Here is a 17,332-nt window from a genome sequence, read left to right on the forward strand (position 1 = left end):
TTATAACAGGGGACCACCAGATTGGCTTCCTTTTTTTGGAGGATAGCGTCTTGGTTCTGTTTGGGATAGCACGATCCATGCACGCATGTAAGTGCTTATAGAGTGCATTTGTGTAGGATTCAGCAGTCAAACTGTACTGTCCATCTGCATGGGTGTCATGAAGTTCGCCACTTCTGTCTTAAGAAGCAAAAAGTTGGCTTTGGAGAAATTTTTACCGTGGTTTCCTTAATGGGGGGGTGGAGGCAGGATGTGGATATTTAGGGTGATTAGCTTATGGTCGGATCTGACCAACTAGGAGGTGACTTCAGGTGTGGAACACCTGTCACTCATGTTGGTAATGATTAGGTCTAGGATATTGTTGCCCCTGGTGGGGGTATCAACTTCCTCTTATGATTCTTGCATCTCTCAATGAATTCTAGTCCAGTGTGCTTGGTTCCCAGCTTCAGCATTTAATAAAGAAAACTAAAAATCAATCTGAAATATTAATTAACCTTCTGATCACATAAAATTCTGAATCCGGTTAGTTTCATTAACATGCAAAATATTATAAAACTAAGTTTGTCAAATGGTACAACAGAAATTCAAAATATCCACCTACATTTACACTCCTATATCCCACTAATGAAGATTCAGTTAGGATAGCAAGACCACCATTTACAAATGCCCTCATTGGACATTCATCTTCTAAAACTGTGTCAATAATATGGAAAACACTCCTGCATCACATTAAAAATTCTTAAAGAAAACTCAAATCCATCTTAATTGACCACATAAAGGAGGCAATAAAATACAGGTACTTTGACATGGGTTAAAAAGTACAAAGATCTGTGAAGGGCTGTTTAACTCCAATCAAACAAATCTGCATACTTTTTGTAAATCCCTGTATATTTACACTGCACACAAATACATTTAACTCATTAACACCTGCTGGAAGTCAGTTAAATAAAGTATCACATTCTTAACTGCTGGCAGACTGGACAGTAATTAACTGGAATTCACACACAAAGAAAAACATAAAAAAATATTTTCAACTGAAAAGGTAAATCAGCTTTTGTTTGCCATGCTTCTTCAGTTAAAATAATTCTCACATTTAAACTGCTTAACTGCATGCAGCACTACATGCTGAAAATTTAGTGGCACAATTATGTTACACTGTAACAAAACTTCTGTATGCATGTCTGTGCAAGCTCCGGTTTGAATGTGATAAAGCAGCCTACACAACTAGTACTTCAAGAGTGAAGCAATAAACACAGTGATCAGCATTGCAGGTGTGAATATGCTAAACTATAATTCCTCATAACACTAAAATCTGTGAAATATGTTGTAATGCCTACAGAAAACAAAGAAGGCTCTACAGAAATTAAGCATAAATGATAGTGAAAGAGAGAGAGTTGGGAGGCTTGAAGACAGGGCTAAAGGAACCGTTCTAAATAAGGAAGACTCATTACTGTAATGAGAGCAAAAGATTATATCTACAGGAACTAGCAAATATAAAAGTGCTGCAAAATAAGAGAAGGAATCTGACACCAACAGAAAACAGGGAGCCGGCAGACAGTAAACAGGGAGTAGAGCACATTTAGAGAAAATTAAGGAGGAAAGGAAAACATCTATTAGACAGATATTTTTGAGAACAGTTCTAAATCATAAAAGGAAAAATGTAGGAACAGAAACTTAGACAACAAAAATTAAAAAGGGAGATTGTGAATATTAGGGATCTTGGAACTGGCAGGATGGAAAAGAACCTAAAGCATATATTGAATGTATACTTTTATAAAAAATTTATAAAGAGGCAATGAGGAAGAACAACTGGATGAATCAAATGGCAAATTACTGGAGGGGGGGTCTGAGAATAGGAAGCAGAAAGTCTGACAGCTTCAATAACAAAGTGAAACAGCAAGTTAGACAAGCTAGTGGGTAAGACTCCAGCAGATGATGGACTTTCAAATGAAGTGTGAAGGACAGGGGGATATAGACTTACTAAAAGTGTGGCAGACCCTGTTTAATAAAATATTAGGAGAGAGACATATACCAGGAAAATTGCACAGTACTATGGAAGGAAGGTATGGACTCAGGGTCACAGAAACCAAGATCACTATTAAATCAGGACTATAAAGCATTTATTCGGATCACAGGGCAAAGACTGGTAAAGATGCTTCCAAAGTTGATAGATCTGGATCAGAGTGGGTTGCTGAAGGAATAATGATACAACTAAAACTATGATGATCCAAGAGGACGTGTAGAGAAAGACAAAGGCTTTGAACTGGTATGTTTGGATGCCTAAAAGGCATCAGACAGGGTACCCTTGGATTACCTTGGGTTCTCATAAAGAGTAATTAAGCTGATATTTACTACCAATCAACAACTAGAGTAAACATGGAAGGAGGCCCTTTCTCAGGCATTTACCCTTAGTAGAGGTACTAGACAGGGATGTCAGCGGTCTTGGTTATTATTTCCTAGTTACCTTGAACCTTGACTAGGTCTGAAGACACCCTCAGAAGCCAATGCCTGCTCAGCGGCTCCGGACCCATCTGAGGGATTGATTTCCGAGTGTCCAATACCTTGAGTTTTCAGAGGCCCAGTCGGCTCCACGTGGGAGTCGGTAGCGGCCTGTGGCTTTGAGGTAGTGGGTGCCAAGGGCTGCAAAAGCACCTCACTGAGAACCAGCGACTGGCCTAGAAGAGGCTTCATCGTCGGTTTTGGACCTCAGATGCCTATCCTTGTCCTTGTGTTTTTTGTAAACTCCGGTTGTCGGCTGTTCCGCCGGCATTATATAATTAAATCTTCGGCCAAAGTAATGAAATGCAAAATCGAATAGAAGCTTGATAGTGCGTTGGTTGAATCTAGCACAAAACCGACAGCTAGCAACGTTGTGATTAGGGCCTAGGCAAGGAATACAGTAAGAGTGAAAATCCTTATGAGGTATTTGCTTCCCACAAGAAATACAATTGTTAACTTTTTCTGACATTGGTCTGGAGCAAGAAAAAAGTTTCTCCAACGGGGTACTTAGCTTTAATGAAGACTTTGGTTCTGAAATTCAGATTTGAAAATCTCAGGAGTTGGCCAACCGGCGCAAACTGCTTTTGGTTCGGGCACCGTGCGGCAAGAAAGACTGAAGAAAATGGCATCAGCTGCATCTTTTATATCCCTGGCGCACTGATGTCAGAGAAGAGGCGACAGCAACCGACGTCGGACCTAGACTTTGGAATTCTGGCCGACGGCAGGTATAGCCTGCCAGCAGGATAACCCAAGAATAATGACTGCAACAGTGAAACACGATGAACATCATGTGCATGTACATTAGGTTGTATCGTTGTAAATGATGAATGTGCATGTTTATCAGAGAACCTTGAAAGGGTGGAAAACTTTAAATTGTGTTATAGCTTTCAGATGCTGCCACATATCTTAGCAAAGCTCTCTGTGTGTATTCTACCAGAGTCAGGTGACCAGAGGTGATGTGATCCTCTAACCAGGATCTGGTTTCTTTGGAACCCTCACAGCAGCACTTTGGAACCTAACATGAAAGATTTCTGACATAATATATATATATATATATATATATATATATATATATATATATATATCACATCCACAAAGACAGAAAGAGACATCATCTGTCTTTTTTTGTGGTAAGACACTCTGCACACATCAGCTTGCTTTGCAAGTAAGAAGTCAGGGAACAGTAATTCTTTAGTCAGGGACATTTAGTGAGAATAGTTTAGTATTGTTTTCTGCATCTGTGAGAAACTATTCAACTGTATTATTTTTATATGTTTGTGGTTGAAACTATGTTTATTGTATTCAGTATTCTCCTGTTTTCTGTTTTATTATTTATCATTAAGTATTTTAATATGTTTCATTGTGGCTGGTTCTTCAGAAAATACTTTTAACATCTTGAGAGCACTTATGCTTGTTTAGTAACACTGTGGTTGCTCCTGAAATCCTTGCTGTTTTGGTCACACTTTACCATTTGTGTTAGTATTAGTTTTACACAGTATAATTGGGTACCCTTTGTAACAGCCTCAGGGTAGCTGGCTGGTGGCAGCAAGATTACCTCAGAGTCTGGGCAGAAAGGGGTACAGCTAGTAAATCTGTGCCAGATTTTCCCAGCTGTGTGTGTGTGTGTGTGTGTGTGTGTGTGTGTGTGTGTGTGTGTGTGTGTGTGTGAAACTCAAATATCCAAGTGTGTGTGTGTGTCAGCTACTGGGAAAAGAGACATGGAGCTCCAAAGTGGTCAGTGTAGAGTTTGTGTGGGCCTGGAGAGAGAAACAGTCTAGTCCCAGGTTTGGAGCATGCTCCCTGTGTGCTCTTACCAGAAATTGTGCTTAGTGCAAGGAGATGCATTTGAAAATAATGTGTGACTCCACGTCTGATCTTAGAGACCGTCCCTCACCACAGGTAGTGATGAGGACTGAGTCTCCTTGATTGCTGGCCTAGAATAGGGACTCGTTATAGGCAGTAAGAGGAGAATACTGAATTATTTGCAGATGATGGGCTACTGTACATAAAAAACACAGAAACTTTGGAAATTTATTCTAAATCATGAGGTATTTTCAAGATCTGGAAGGGTACAAGATAAAAAGGAGTAAAACTAAGGCAACAGCAGTCATCTACATCCCCACATATGAAACAGAACAACATCCCTTTCTTTGGGGTCATTACAGACTGAAAAACATAGGAATATGAGTGATTAAAGAAATACAGGAGGAAGTAAAATCTAATGTGAAAAATGAATTAAATGGAAACTAATGAGTCTTGATTTATTTAATAACTTAATTATAAAACTGATTGTGGTCCAACTGATTTTTATATCTGGGTCAAGCTTTCTTTTATCAGCTGGTAAGTTGTGGAACAGATTGTGCAAAGAAACTAATGGAATTTTTGTGGGACAGAAAAAGGCCTAGGTGAGCTGGGAGAATTTAATATTGCCTGAAGGACAATGGAAGTGGGAATGCCCAAACTACAAAGGTATTATAAACCAACATGGCTAAGCTTAGTGTACTTAAGCACAATCAAAGCAGTATAAAGCAAATAGGGAGTATTTGATGGTGATGTAGGGAAGATACAATCAGGATATTCAGAGGCTAGGCATCAACACAAGTCCAGAAGATAACCAAAAGAATGTTATAACTCCTGTATGTGGAAGGAACTTCCAGAGACTCAGGCAATTACAAACCCAAAAGTCTGACCAGCCTCATATGCAAAGCTATAAAAAAAACTTATTATTGAACTCATCAATAAGGATATAGGGAGCCACCAAACACTGGACCCATCTCAGTTTGGAATTAGTCAAGGGCAAGTCATGTTTACTCACCCTGGTGAACTTTTCTTAAAAGGTCAGCAAAGCAATGGATGAAGATAAAGGTGCACATGACAACTAACTTGAGCCGGCCATGGCTTCTGACACAATCTTCCACTAAGGCACAGAAGAAAAGCTTAATAAACTGGGAATAAGCCCCTATGTCAACCTGCTAGACTACAAAATGGCACACAGATAACTTCCCCTATCTTGATCTCCAAGGGTTCGTGTTTAGCATCTACTTCACTGAAGCAAAAGCCAATACCAAACAGCTCTGGTTGACTAAGTTTGCAGATGACTGCAAGGTGGGAACATTACTGAAGCCCCAAATGACATGGCCATCTTACAGGAAGGTTTGTCCTAACCAAATAACTAGTGCTATAATCATAGACTAAAACTAAATGCCAAACAATACATCATATACTTTGGGAAGTCATCTACCATGGAACACCCCCCCAAGAGTTAACCCAGTTTCAGGATTTGGGAATTTATGATGACAGTGACCTAACTTTCGACCAACATGCATCCAATGTCATACAAATGTCCTTCTAAATTCCACAGCTTATAAACAAAGGAAATGCGTTTAGATCTAGAGATATCATTGCGCCCCTTTACTCAGCCCTCATTAGGCCAATCATTGAGTATAATGCCCCCTTTGGCATGTATCTGTCATGACCCATGCAACAACTGGAACACATACCAACTTTAAAGCCCTGTCACTATACTCTATATCATACTAACTACTAAGAGGTGACTTGTACCTGACATTCAAGGTATCCTCCAACCCAATACTGATGGAGCTACTGCATATCAGCAAATCAAATTTAATCAGAAATATTCAGTCCAGGGATCTAAACGGAAGCAGCTCCTAAATGCTTCATCCCATGCATGGGTCCTCTCAAATTATCATTGGTATGATCCCTGTTATTCTCACTAGGGGTAGCATACAGTTATTTACCACAGGATGAGTAAGGCCAATATAACACCAAACGGGATAAGTTAATTCAAGCACCAAAAGAGAAACTGGTTAGGCTTAAAATGGCCTGCAATGGTAGCTAGCCCAGTACTTACCTACTTACCTACAGACTAACATACATACATAAAACAGCAAAGACATTCACAGTGGCAAAATAAATGAGGCTATGGAAGACAGATATTCTATATAGGACTACATCAATCTAAAGATTAGAGAGATGACGTGACCTGGGAGTATCTCAGAAAGACTAAACAGGAGAGATTTTGTGAAAGTTAAGCAGGGAACAATTACTCCGGGGAAACAGCTAAAGAAAAGTTTGGGCTGTAAGACAGTGACTTTCAGTTCCAAGCATTGGTAATGAAGTTAAAGAAATACAGGAGTAAACTTAATTAAATCAAAACTAAACGATGCTCCATGATAACTATCAAAATCAAGAGAAAAACAAAGGACTGGCAGACAAGTTTAGGTAAGAACTGTGAAAAAATATATACTAATAAGCAGCAGCTGGATATGTCAAGTATAACATATTACTAAATCCAGGAGATTTAAAATATTTGCATGGAGGTATTTGCAAACTATTTTTTATTCACTGTACAGAACATATAAGATGTTGCTGCAGCCAGATAAATGCTTATAGAGCAGACTGGATGCAAAATCTGATTTGTAAAATATTTTCTGATTTTGTCCATAGCTAACCATTTAAAGAAAACTTGCACAGTATGTTTAGAAAGTTATTAGATGACACTCTCATCTTAACACAAGGACATTTTATTTTTGGAGTGGGAGCTCAGACAAGAACAGGCTAGACAATATAACAGCTGGACTAATAATGCTAGCAGCTAAAAAAAAAAAAGTAACATATTCGGAAAAAAATGAATACTTCACCTACCACAGAAAAGGTATATGAGATTATGTCAAAAGTGATGAGAAATATGGCACTGAACACATTACCCCAAAAGTAAAGTACATTTCTGTGAAAATTTCTGTCATTTTAGAAGGGGTTCACAAAAGTGAAGACAGAACAGTAGTGAACTTATTTAGATATGATGGAATGAAGTTTGAATCCTTGGTGGCTACTGGATACAGTCATATCACCTTTTCCACTAATGGTGCCATGTCTTGTTTAGTTACAAAGTTCAGTACAACCAAGAATGTAATCCCTAGTAGCAGGCAGAGTCCAGATGTTACTTGAGGCTTAAAACTAAGTTTTGAATAGTCGGTTTGGGGAAAAGTTAAGGGCACCATGTATGCAGACTATACAAAAGATATAATCACTTTGGTTTGATCTGTTAAAAAAAATGGTTAAGTTTAAAAAAGTGACAGAATATTGATTATGCAGTTTTACATGTTTATATTCAATGCTAAGTGCAATCACTACAAGGCAACTAATCCAAGAGACAACAAATGTGCAACAAACAAGAAAAATATTTAATTCGTGAAACAGTCATTAGCAGTGCACATTCAAATAGCATTCTGCTAATACAACCTGACAGTCAAGTGACACCTTTTTCTGCATGCACAGGTTCTTTATGACATAAATAACTACTTTGTGTTTGAGTTTTTCCTAATGTCACTTGCAAGCAGCTGCAATGCAAAGCAAAAACTACTGTACCTCTTCTGTTACATTTTCAAGTACCTTGCAATAAATGTCTGCTGTGCATCACTTACTGGTTTCAACAAGATAAATGACTGTGCAAGCAGGTTGCTCAGAAAGTGATCATGAGCCAGTCGAATGCTCTCAAAATCTCGCGTAGCATTAATTTGCTGAAGAAGCTGAGAGAACTGAGACTCCAATACATCTACCTATGAAAACAAAAAGGAAACAAACATTTAGTTGCGCAAATAATTGGGTATTTGTCTCTCCGACTGATGGATGGGGTTTGGTTAGCAACCCTGGCTCAGATGGGTCATTTGGGGAAGGAAGACATCACAGAGGGTGAGTTCTACCTTTCTTGGGAGGAATGGGAGAGCTTCTTTGCCACTATGACTGCCTCCAGGTGAAGACCAGCAAAACAATTCTTAGTGTTATACAAGCACTAATGGTGGAGGAGACATATTAGCACTCTCAAGCAAACTCACACTATATACATACTCCAGAAAGTGAGGAGAAATCAAGCTGCCACTCCTTGTTTTCTGATGACTGTTTTCCATTTGACCTCTTGCTCACAGAACCACGGTTTAAAGTTCAGTCATGACCTCCACTCACTGTCTGTGTGAGGTTTTCTCCCACCTCCCAAAACAATATTGTTGGACTGGCTATACGAAATAATCTACACATATATTGTATTAAGTATTGACCTGTGGCCCAGGTCATGGCTGTAAAGGGTCCATGGATCAGCCTACTTAACTGATTAATAAATGCTAATTAAATAAAAATAGGCATATAGATAGATAAAAATAAAATAACTAAATAATTAACTAACTAAATAAACAAATGCAAACAAAAGGGTACCAAGCTTCAAACGGGGTCATTTGAAGGGACCTGAAATGAAAAGGGAATGAAATAAACTGGCCATTTTGAAACAGATGAACTGGAATAGAACAGTGAATGTAAATGAATGTATACATGTTTATCTGTTAACAGTTAATCCAACAATACTACATATATAGTTCTGCTTACATACATATACATATATGATCAGATACATAAAACTGACAGCAACAAAGCTTTCTATATTTATTTATAAAATTATATGAGTCAAGCAATCAACGTTCACTTTCACTGGACTTCATTCTGTCAAATGTGAATCCTAGCAAGGATATACAAACTTTTTAACTTCAGTGTTTTTCCATTGGGACAACTTCCTCCCCTAAACCCCCACACCCATGCAACTCCATATAATAATTCTACATTGAACAAAAGTGAAGGTAAAAAAGAAAATATATCCTAATCTCCATTGCTCGAACGTTTCATTTCAACAAACTAATCAATCAAAGACATCCTTCTAAAGACAAAGCAGTATATGTGGCTATGTGTAATGCCTCTGTAGCCAGTGGCAGCCCAGTGGTAGCAAGTATGGCAGCTCAGTACAGCCCGGATGTGGGTGTGCACACCAAAGTGGGCAACCTCAGCATCGTACAAACAAAAAGAGAAAAAATAGAGAGAAAGGCAGGAAAGGGTATGACAGCAAGCGGGAGGGGGGGGGTAATACAAGGGTAAGGAATATGTAACAGAAAGTGGGAGAAGGAAGGGGAATTTCTATATTGGGATGGATTCCATTTTCACCATTAAAAAAAAAGAGTAGATGGGAACAGTAATGAAGGATGCCTTCTGGTGGAAAAGGGAGAGGATGAAGACAGGTAGTGGGGTGAATTCAGACAAATATGGAACAAGGAACACAGGCAGGTGTACATGAAAAAAAGGGAAGTGGATGGCTACATATAGACAGATGATAGACAACTATTGATGGGAAGGCTGGGCAGTGAACAAGGCATGAGAAATGACACACAAAGGGGGGTATCACTCTGAAGGATATATGGTGGGCTGTTGACTGTTGGGATGACTGGCTGCCAGTCCAGAGGGCTACACACTATGACATTACACACTTGGGTAGCTGATGTCATGAGACAAACTCAATGGCTAAGGCCCACCACACGAGTGACTCACACAGTCACTCCAGAATGCACTCAATGTTGCTAATGTGGTTAATTCAGCTGCTGGTGCACCTCTACAGCCTCTATTATTTGCACCTGCCACAGTGTCACCAGTGATGACACATCAGCTGTAGGGTGGGGTGGGCACTGTAAACTGGTGACTGTGGGTGATATCCAAGTGGACATGGTGGAGAGGACGTCATGGACAGTAGCATATGCATGCTGCAGGCAAGTACATGCACCCACTAAATGTCATGTTTTGTCTGCATGTATACAGTATAGGTACAGCCACCCAGAAGAGGCAATGCCGGGAAAAGTTCACAAACCAGGAGAATGATGTATTTCTGCATGTACGGCATTTGCCTTCTAGCCAGAGGGGATGCAGACCAACAGGTCACAGACCAAATATGGTAGGGAACAGTGTGGGAGTTAAGTGTTATGGGAAGCCACAACAAGTTCCTAGAATAGGTGCGATGAGAGACTGCAAACATGATCACCTACGCAAAAAAAAAGAACACTTGGGACATCATGTTGGACAGGGCCACCACAGCGGACAGGCTACCACTTCTGAAGCAGCTGATGAAGGTTGAAATGTTTTTGGTATCACTGTCTGGGCAGATGTACAAGCCCTTCATACCAAATGGTGAGCTGAATGTGGAAGTAGGCCTGGTACCTACTGTCCATGTGCTAGTAGGCAAAGCACCACTTTAGTACTGACTAAAATAATGCGATATAGGTTCATAGGTAGGTACTAGGCTATCTGTCCAAAGGCATTTATAAGCCTAGCCGGAATATACTGGCTTTCACCGCCCCCTTAGATTAGTTCCCTGTGCATCTGTCCAGCAGAGCCATTGAAGTGATCCCTGGGGTAAACTTTCTGTTTCCCATCCACTCGTCAAGGTTTCTCTTGAAGAGGGTTAGCAAGGAGCTCTGCCTAATGTAGATTGGAATCTTGTTCCAGAGCATGGGAAGTCTCTGGAACAGGAATCTATGCCTCCAGTACGTCCTATTTATTGTTGTGGTGAGGTTTAGATACCTGGAGCGTGTAGCTCGAGGGGATATGGTTTTCCTTAGGTGGAGTATGTCCATCAATTCTGGGCTGGACATGGCCTTGTATGTCAGGCAGAGACCGTCTCTGAGCAGGCGGTATGCAACCAAGTACAGCTGGAGTTTCTTCAGTCAAGCTGCATAGGGCATCTGCTTGGGGCCAGTGATCCTCTTGGTGAGGTACTTCTGTGGTCTTTTCAGTTGTTGCAGGTGTCTTGTAAGGTACATCCCAAATGAGGCATTGTACTCTATGATGGGTCTGAGGAGTGATGCATAGAGGGGCCCAATGACCTCTTTCGATCTGGACGCAAACCCTTTTGTGATTAGCTGGGCCACATAGAAGGATTTTCTAACCACTTTGGCAATGTGATTACCAAAGGAGAGGTTACCATCTACTTGGGTCCCCAGATCCCTTATTACTTCTTCTGTATTTAGGGGGCTACCACCTATGTAGTAGTTTGTGGGTACTTTGTTTTTTCCAAAGGGGATGACTATGCACTTTTTGGCATTTAGCTTGAAGCCATGGTTTTGACACCAGGTATCTGTCATTTTTGGGGGATGTCTGTGTCAGCCGGAAAGTTAATTACAGCCCCTAGTGGGCTGTTGTCTACAAACTTGGTCAGCCATAGTCCTCCTGTGCTTGCCTGTACCTCTGAGAAGTACATGCCGAACAGGAGGGGTCCTAGGACTGAGCCCTGGGGAATGCCACTTGTAACCGGTTTAGAGTCAGACCTAGCTCCCGCAACTCTTACCATGTGGGTTCTGTCCGTGAGCCAGTTGGCAACCCATCTCGTGACATAGGGGCTTATGTTCAGGCTGGTGAGCTTGTCTATAACACCTGAGTGGGGAATGGTGTCGAAGGCCTTTGCAAGGTCTAGGTAGGCTGTGTGGACCACCTTTCCCTCGTCTACAGCCTTGGTAATCTCAAAGAAGTCCACCAGGTTTAGGAGGCATGATTTGCCCTTAAAGCCGAACTGAGTAGGGTCCAGTGTTTGGAGGTTTCCAATGTCTCTGTTAATGAGATCCATGATGATGTGCTCCATAGCTTTGCAGACCAAGCTGGTCAGGCTTATACGGTGATAGTTCCCGGGGTCTGTTGTGGCTCCACCTTTGTGGAGTGGAATAAACGTTGCTGTGTGCCACTCTGTGGGCACGTAGCCTGTGGAGAGGCTGAGTTTAAACAGTGTGTTTAGGTGAGGAGTTAATTCATCTTTGAGCTCATGCAGCACACAGGCTGGGACACCGTCTGGTCCCACTGATGCTGTGTTTTTGGCTTTGGAGAGGGCTGTTTTAACCTGAGTGTCTGTGATTATAGGGGCACTACATTCTTCTGGTATAGTTATGGGCCCTTTTGGGGGAGAGAGGGGGGCGAAGTTTGCACTGAACCTGTCTGCCAGGATGTTGGCTATATCGGTCGGTTCAGTGTATTTTGTGCCATTCAGCACCAACTCTGAGCAGATCTGAGAATTGCCACCTTGATTCTTGACATAGCTAAAGAATGCCTTGTAGTTATCATTGGAGTCCATGGCAATTTTTCTTTCGAAGCTCGCCTTGGATAGTTTTATGAGGGAACGTAGTTTCTTGCAGATACTGATCAGGGATGTCTTCCCTTCTTGGGATTTTACTCTTTTCTGTACTAGTTTCCTCCTTCTATTGTATAGCTTGTTTATGGCAGGGGTCCACCAGACTGGTTTCCTTTTCTTGGAGGAGTGAATTTTGGTTTTGTTTGGGATAGCACGATCCATGCATTCTTGTAGGTGCCCATAGAGTGCATTAGTAAAGGATTTTTCAGCTTGGACAGCGTTATCCTTTAGCATGGGGGCTTTGAAACTTCCCGCCTCGGTCTTAAGTAACGTGAAGTTTGCTTTTGAAAAGGTTTTCACGGTGGTTTCTTTGACCGGGGGTGGTGGCGGAATGTGGATATCCAGAGTGATTAGTTTATGGTCAGATCTAACCAGCAAGGGGTTGACCTCTGGTGTAGAACACCGGTCGCCCATGTTGGTGATGACCAGGTCCAATATGTTGTCATCTCTGGTGGGGGTGTTGACCAGTTGATCCAGGGCATTTGAGTTTATAAATTTGAGGAAATATTGGGCAAGGGAATTTGTACTTGAGTGGTTCTCCCAGTTAATGTTTGGGTAATTGAAATCACCCAATATCAGGGCATTTGGTAGGACCTTTATGTTTCCCAGTGTTTCTAGGAATGTGGAGTGGGGGTCCTGGGACATGGTGGGTGATCTGTAGCAAGCTATAATTTGAATAGCAGTTTTGCCCATAGTTGCACATGGATGATCTCTGAAGCATCGTGCTGTGCCACTAAACTGGAGGTGTGGGTATCCTTGATGAATATGGATACTCCCCCACCTTTTGTATTTCGGTCCGGGTGTTGTGGCCTAAATGTATGGTATGAGTTGTAGCCTGGTAGTGCTGGGGTGCTCTCTGGAGCCTTAAACCAGGTTTCTGTTACTGGACATATATCAATTTTCTCCATACTGAGGAGTGCCTCGAGTGCGTGCATTTTGAGGTTTAGACTTCTGGCATTAAATTGCATTACCCTCAGTTTTTTGTTACTTGTGTTATTTACGGTGGTGGGTTTGTCTTTTGAGCCTTGCCTAAAAAAGGCACTATGGGGGTGGCAACAGCTTTGCCAGTATTCGAAAGCCTAAGGGTGACAGGTGCAAGCAGTCTCTAGTGAAGCAGCGTGGCTTGTCGAGCATGTCATCCCAGGCTGACAGACACTGGATCCCCTTTGAATAACACCAGAAGCTTAGCCAATTGTTGAAACTGATCATTTTTTTCTCTATACCGTGGTATCATTCTTGGTGAGGGCAGGATGCTACTCAGGGTCAGGGTCATACCGGCCTGGGCTATGTGATCAGAGAGCTCCTCCGCGTCTCTTTTCATGTAGTCCAGGGAGGTACGGCTCAGGTCATTTACACCAGCATGGACAATGACAAATAGTTTTACTTGTTCTGGAGTGACCTGAGTGCTTGTGTTATGTGGCAGATCCTGGCACCAGACAGGCAGCTAACAGTAACCTTCTCCTTGTTCAGCCTAGTGAGTGGGATTGTCAGTGTGCCTGACTATGGAGTCACCTATTACTAATGTGTTGGGTATGTTATTTCGCCTTAAGGGCTGTGATTGTGTGGCACACTGGTTTTGTGAAGTATGTGTTTCATGGTTTGTGTTGGGGGGTGGAGTTTGCTTGGATGTCTGCTTTGGAGGTCTCTGTTGCTTCTGCAGATTTTTATTTAGAGCCTCTGAGTATGTTTTCGTGTATTTATGTGTGTTTTTTGCCAGTGCTGGTTTCATAAGTCTATGTGAGACTGGTGGTGTGATGCAAGTAATTCCCTTCTCCTCTTGACTGCCTGGTCCAGTCTTGGGTTGAGAGAGCTTAGCCTCCAGTTTGGCTGTATAATTGCATCTCTCGCATGTATTAGTGTTTGGTGGAAGGAGGAGCGGGTTTTCTGTGTACATGAGGCAATTGTAACATTGCCTCAAAATGCTCAGATTCACCAGTTGGACCGGAAATTACACCTGAAACTGCCCTTTGGACATGCCTGGATAGGTACAGTGAACTGTTTTACTGATTGGCTGGTAAGGTCGAATAGAGAGCCTTGTCCTTCTCTACAGTATGGGGGGGGGGCATAGTGCTAAGGTTTATTAGTGCTTGCTATGAGTTTTGAGCAAGTGCCTGTATGAGAAGTGAATGGTTTGAATGCTTAAGTTGAAAGTTTGTCTAGTTCCAAGGGAAAAATTGAAGAGTAGACTGACACACACATATGCATGATGTGGGCAGGATATGACAGTTGGTGACCTATGTGTCTGGTCTACAACAGCAACATCCTTCCCAACAAGATGTGCAAGCCAATGTATTGTACAGCACTGTTTTTCATGTGTCCCACTATGCACGCTATAGAGGGATAGTACAGCCATATGTCTGTGGGCTTGCTCTGGTGTGATTTTTTTCAAGCAGTCACCCACTTTCACTGGTGGAGGGTCCAGCCCTGTGCTACCACTGAGGGCTGATGATGATGACAACTTGCAGGCAGCATGGTCTGATGACAAGTGGCACTATCCACGACACTCTGGTACCTCCTTTGTCATCACCAGACATGGCGTCTGATACATGTACCACCTGTAACGGGAATCCAGTTCTGCCATGAATCCTGTAATGTTCCAGATATTCACACAGTACTCAATAAACTACAGATATACAGATCAGTGATGCAGGTACAAGCAGCACTCAAGGTACTGTGAAGTTGGTTAAGTGTGCTATGTGGCAGACATGAGGACATATACCAACTCCACAGTTAATTGGCATATTGGCACAATGAGTTGACAGTGCTGTTCAGGTCACTGATGGCAAGTGTTGCCTACTTAGGTCCATTCATATGAAACATTATGTTACTAACCAGTCTACCTTTTCTGTCATGGACATAGGGTCCCTTCATGTGTGAGGGTCCAGACATGAAGTGGATATGGACAGAGTATCCAATGTCTGAGGACACAATAATGCAAAGCAATTTTCCATGTTGCAAGCTGCCACATGGCCTGGCACTTCTGGTCATGTGTGGAGACATTCACCAGACTGTACTCGTGTATACTTTTTCACGGTGGCCTAGCAATGTTCTATAGTTCAAACCCCATGCTTGTCATGGGATGCATAACACAGCTATCTGGTACAGTGTAATCCAACAATGTTCACATGCTGTCATCCCAACCTTGTCACTGGAGGATGTGATCCCCGATACCAAACAATCCCTCAGTCTATGAGACTAGTACATTCACCTCCTTTGACTCGATCCCACATTGGAGTGTGAAAGCCAACTGTCACTATGTCCCCAACATCTGTGTAAGTGATGACTGTGCCCTACCCATCCCTATCCTGTGCGGGATTCTTCATGTCTGGTGCACAGTGTGACCAAACCATATACTATCCTGCACAGTCTGAGTATTACAGCATGCATCACATTAACTCTGTTTTGTTTATGTCATAGGCTACAGTTGTGGACAAGATGCCACTGCTTTACCACTGCTGCAATATAAAGGGACTGTTGCTGCCATTACTTCGTCACCATCTTCCCCTACATCTCCTTCCTGCCTTGCTACTACTGCTGTAAAACATGCAGCATGTCCCTGCATAAGACTGTCTGACAGCAACACCTGTTTTCATAGGACCATGTTATGCTGCATTGTATAAATTACAAATATTTTGCTGCATATCCCCAGAGGTGTACAGACAGCAGAATCTGCCCTTTAGAATTAGAAATACACTTTCTATAATGCTTTGCATTTCAGCACTGACCATACTGCATGACATTTCTGCCATTGTCAGTGGGTGGAGAATGGGGAGTGGGAGTCATCATCCAATACCCGATATTGCCTGCAACATATAAACAAACAACATGTTATAAATGGGCTGATCCCAGCATGAAAGATACTGGAATGTATAGGCTATTTTGACTGCTGTGGGCCTCCTCCTACCAAAAGACCCTTTGGAAAGCCTCACTCACTGGAACCTTTGTAGAGGGGTCAGATGTGCATGAAATATGTGCAGATCAACTGGCAGTTCAGGGAGTGGTAACCTTTCCTATTTATGTATCTCCATCACTCTGGACTACATGGGATCTTAACACTGACATGGGTGCAATCTATGGTGCCCAAGTCAGCACAAACAGATGCAAACCCACAGCATGCACACATAGTGTTGGTTCTCTATTCTAGTGTCCTTAGGAACCAGATATGCTCCTCCAAATGTTGGAGAATGAAGTACTTCCATGGCAGATGTCTGTGAAGGTTTACTATCACAATTCTGAGTATTCCTACATTGAATATGCAGGATCCTGAAACAGAAACATTGAAATCCACCCATACCAAAACCCACAATATTAAATCCTGGACTTGCCTCCCTACAGGGCCCATATTAGTGCTTCTTTCTGTGTTTGTGCAAGTAGGGTGTTTTGCAATTTGGTACAATTTCAGGGTTGTACCTGAACAGTGTTATGGAATTCGATGTTTCCACCTCAAGATCCTGCAAGTTTGCCGTAGGAATACTCAAATTTGTGATAATAAATCATCTGTGAAAAACCGAATACATTTCCTGTATATTCCTGGAAGATCCCTAGGATGCTCAATGCTACACAGACGTTTGTGCCCAAGGGAATGGGCATAACATTGATACCCCTCGATTCCACTCATGGGTGACACAGTTTTGACTATGGACACACCTCCTAGTAACCTATGCTACAAAGACCAATACCAAATGGAAACCAAGAAATTATGCAACATACTTAGGGATATTATATTCTCTGTAAATATATCCAAACTCTGGAATAATACATAACCAATTATCTAACAAGCCAACAACTTCCTAACATTCAAACAAAACCCTCAGACTTCACCTGAAGAGAAGTTGG

At 41.9% G+C, this 17,332-nt stretch overlaps 1 protein-coding gene across 2 annotated transcripts in view; it reads right to left on the reverse strand.

The window, feature by feature from the left end:
* TUBGCP4 (tubulin gamma complex associated protein 4) overlaps positions 1–17,332 on the reverse strand; it is a 944,163-nt gene that overhangs the window by 130,351 nt on the left and 796,480 nt on the right. For both annotated transcript variants that reach the window (XM_044077538.1, XM_044077537.1), the window contains exon 15: positions 7,941–8,075. In XM_044077538.1, coding sequence (XP_043933473.1) covers positions 7,941–8,075 — 135 coding nt within the window. The remainder of the gene's footprint in view (positions 1–7,940; positions 8,076–17,332) is intronic.

Source organism: Protopterus annectens, chromosome 7.part0 (genome assembly GCF_019279795.1).
Source record: "Protopterus annectens isolate FY-2018-M chromosome 7.part0, PAN1.0, whole genome shotgun sequence".
Classification (NCBI taxonomy): domain Eukaryota; kingdom Metazoa; phylum Chordata; order Ceratodontiformes; family Protopteridae; genus Protopterus; species Protopterus annectens.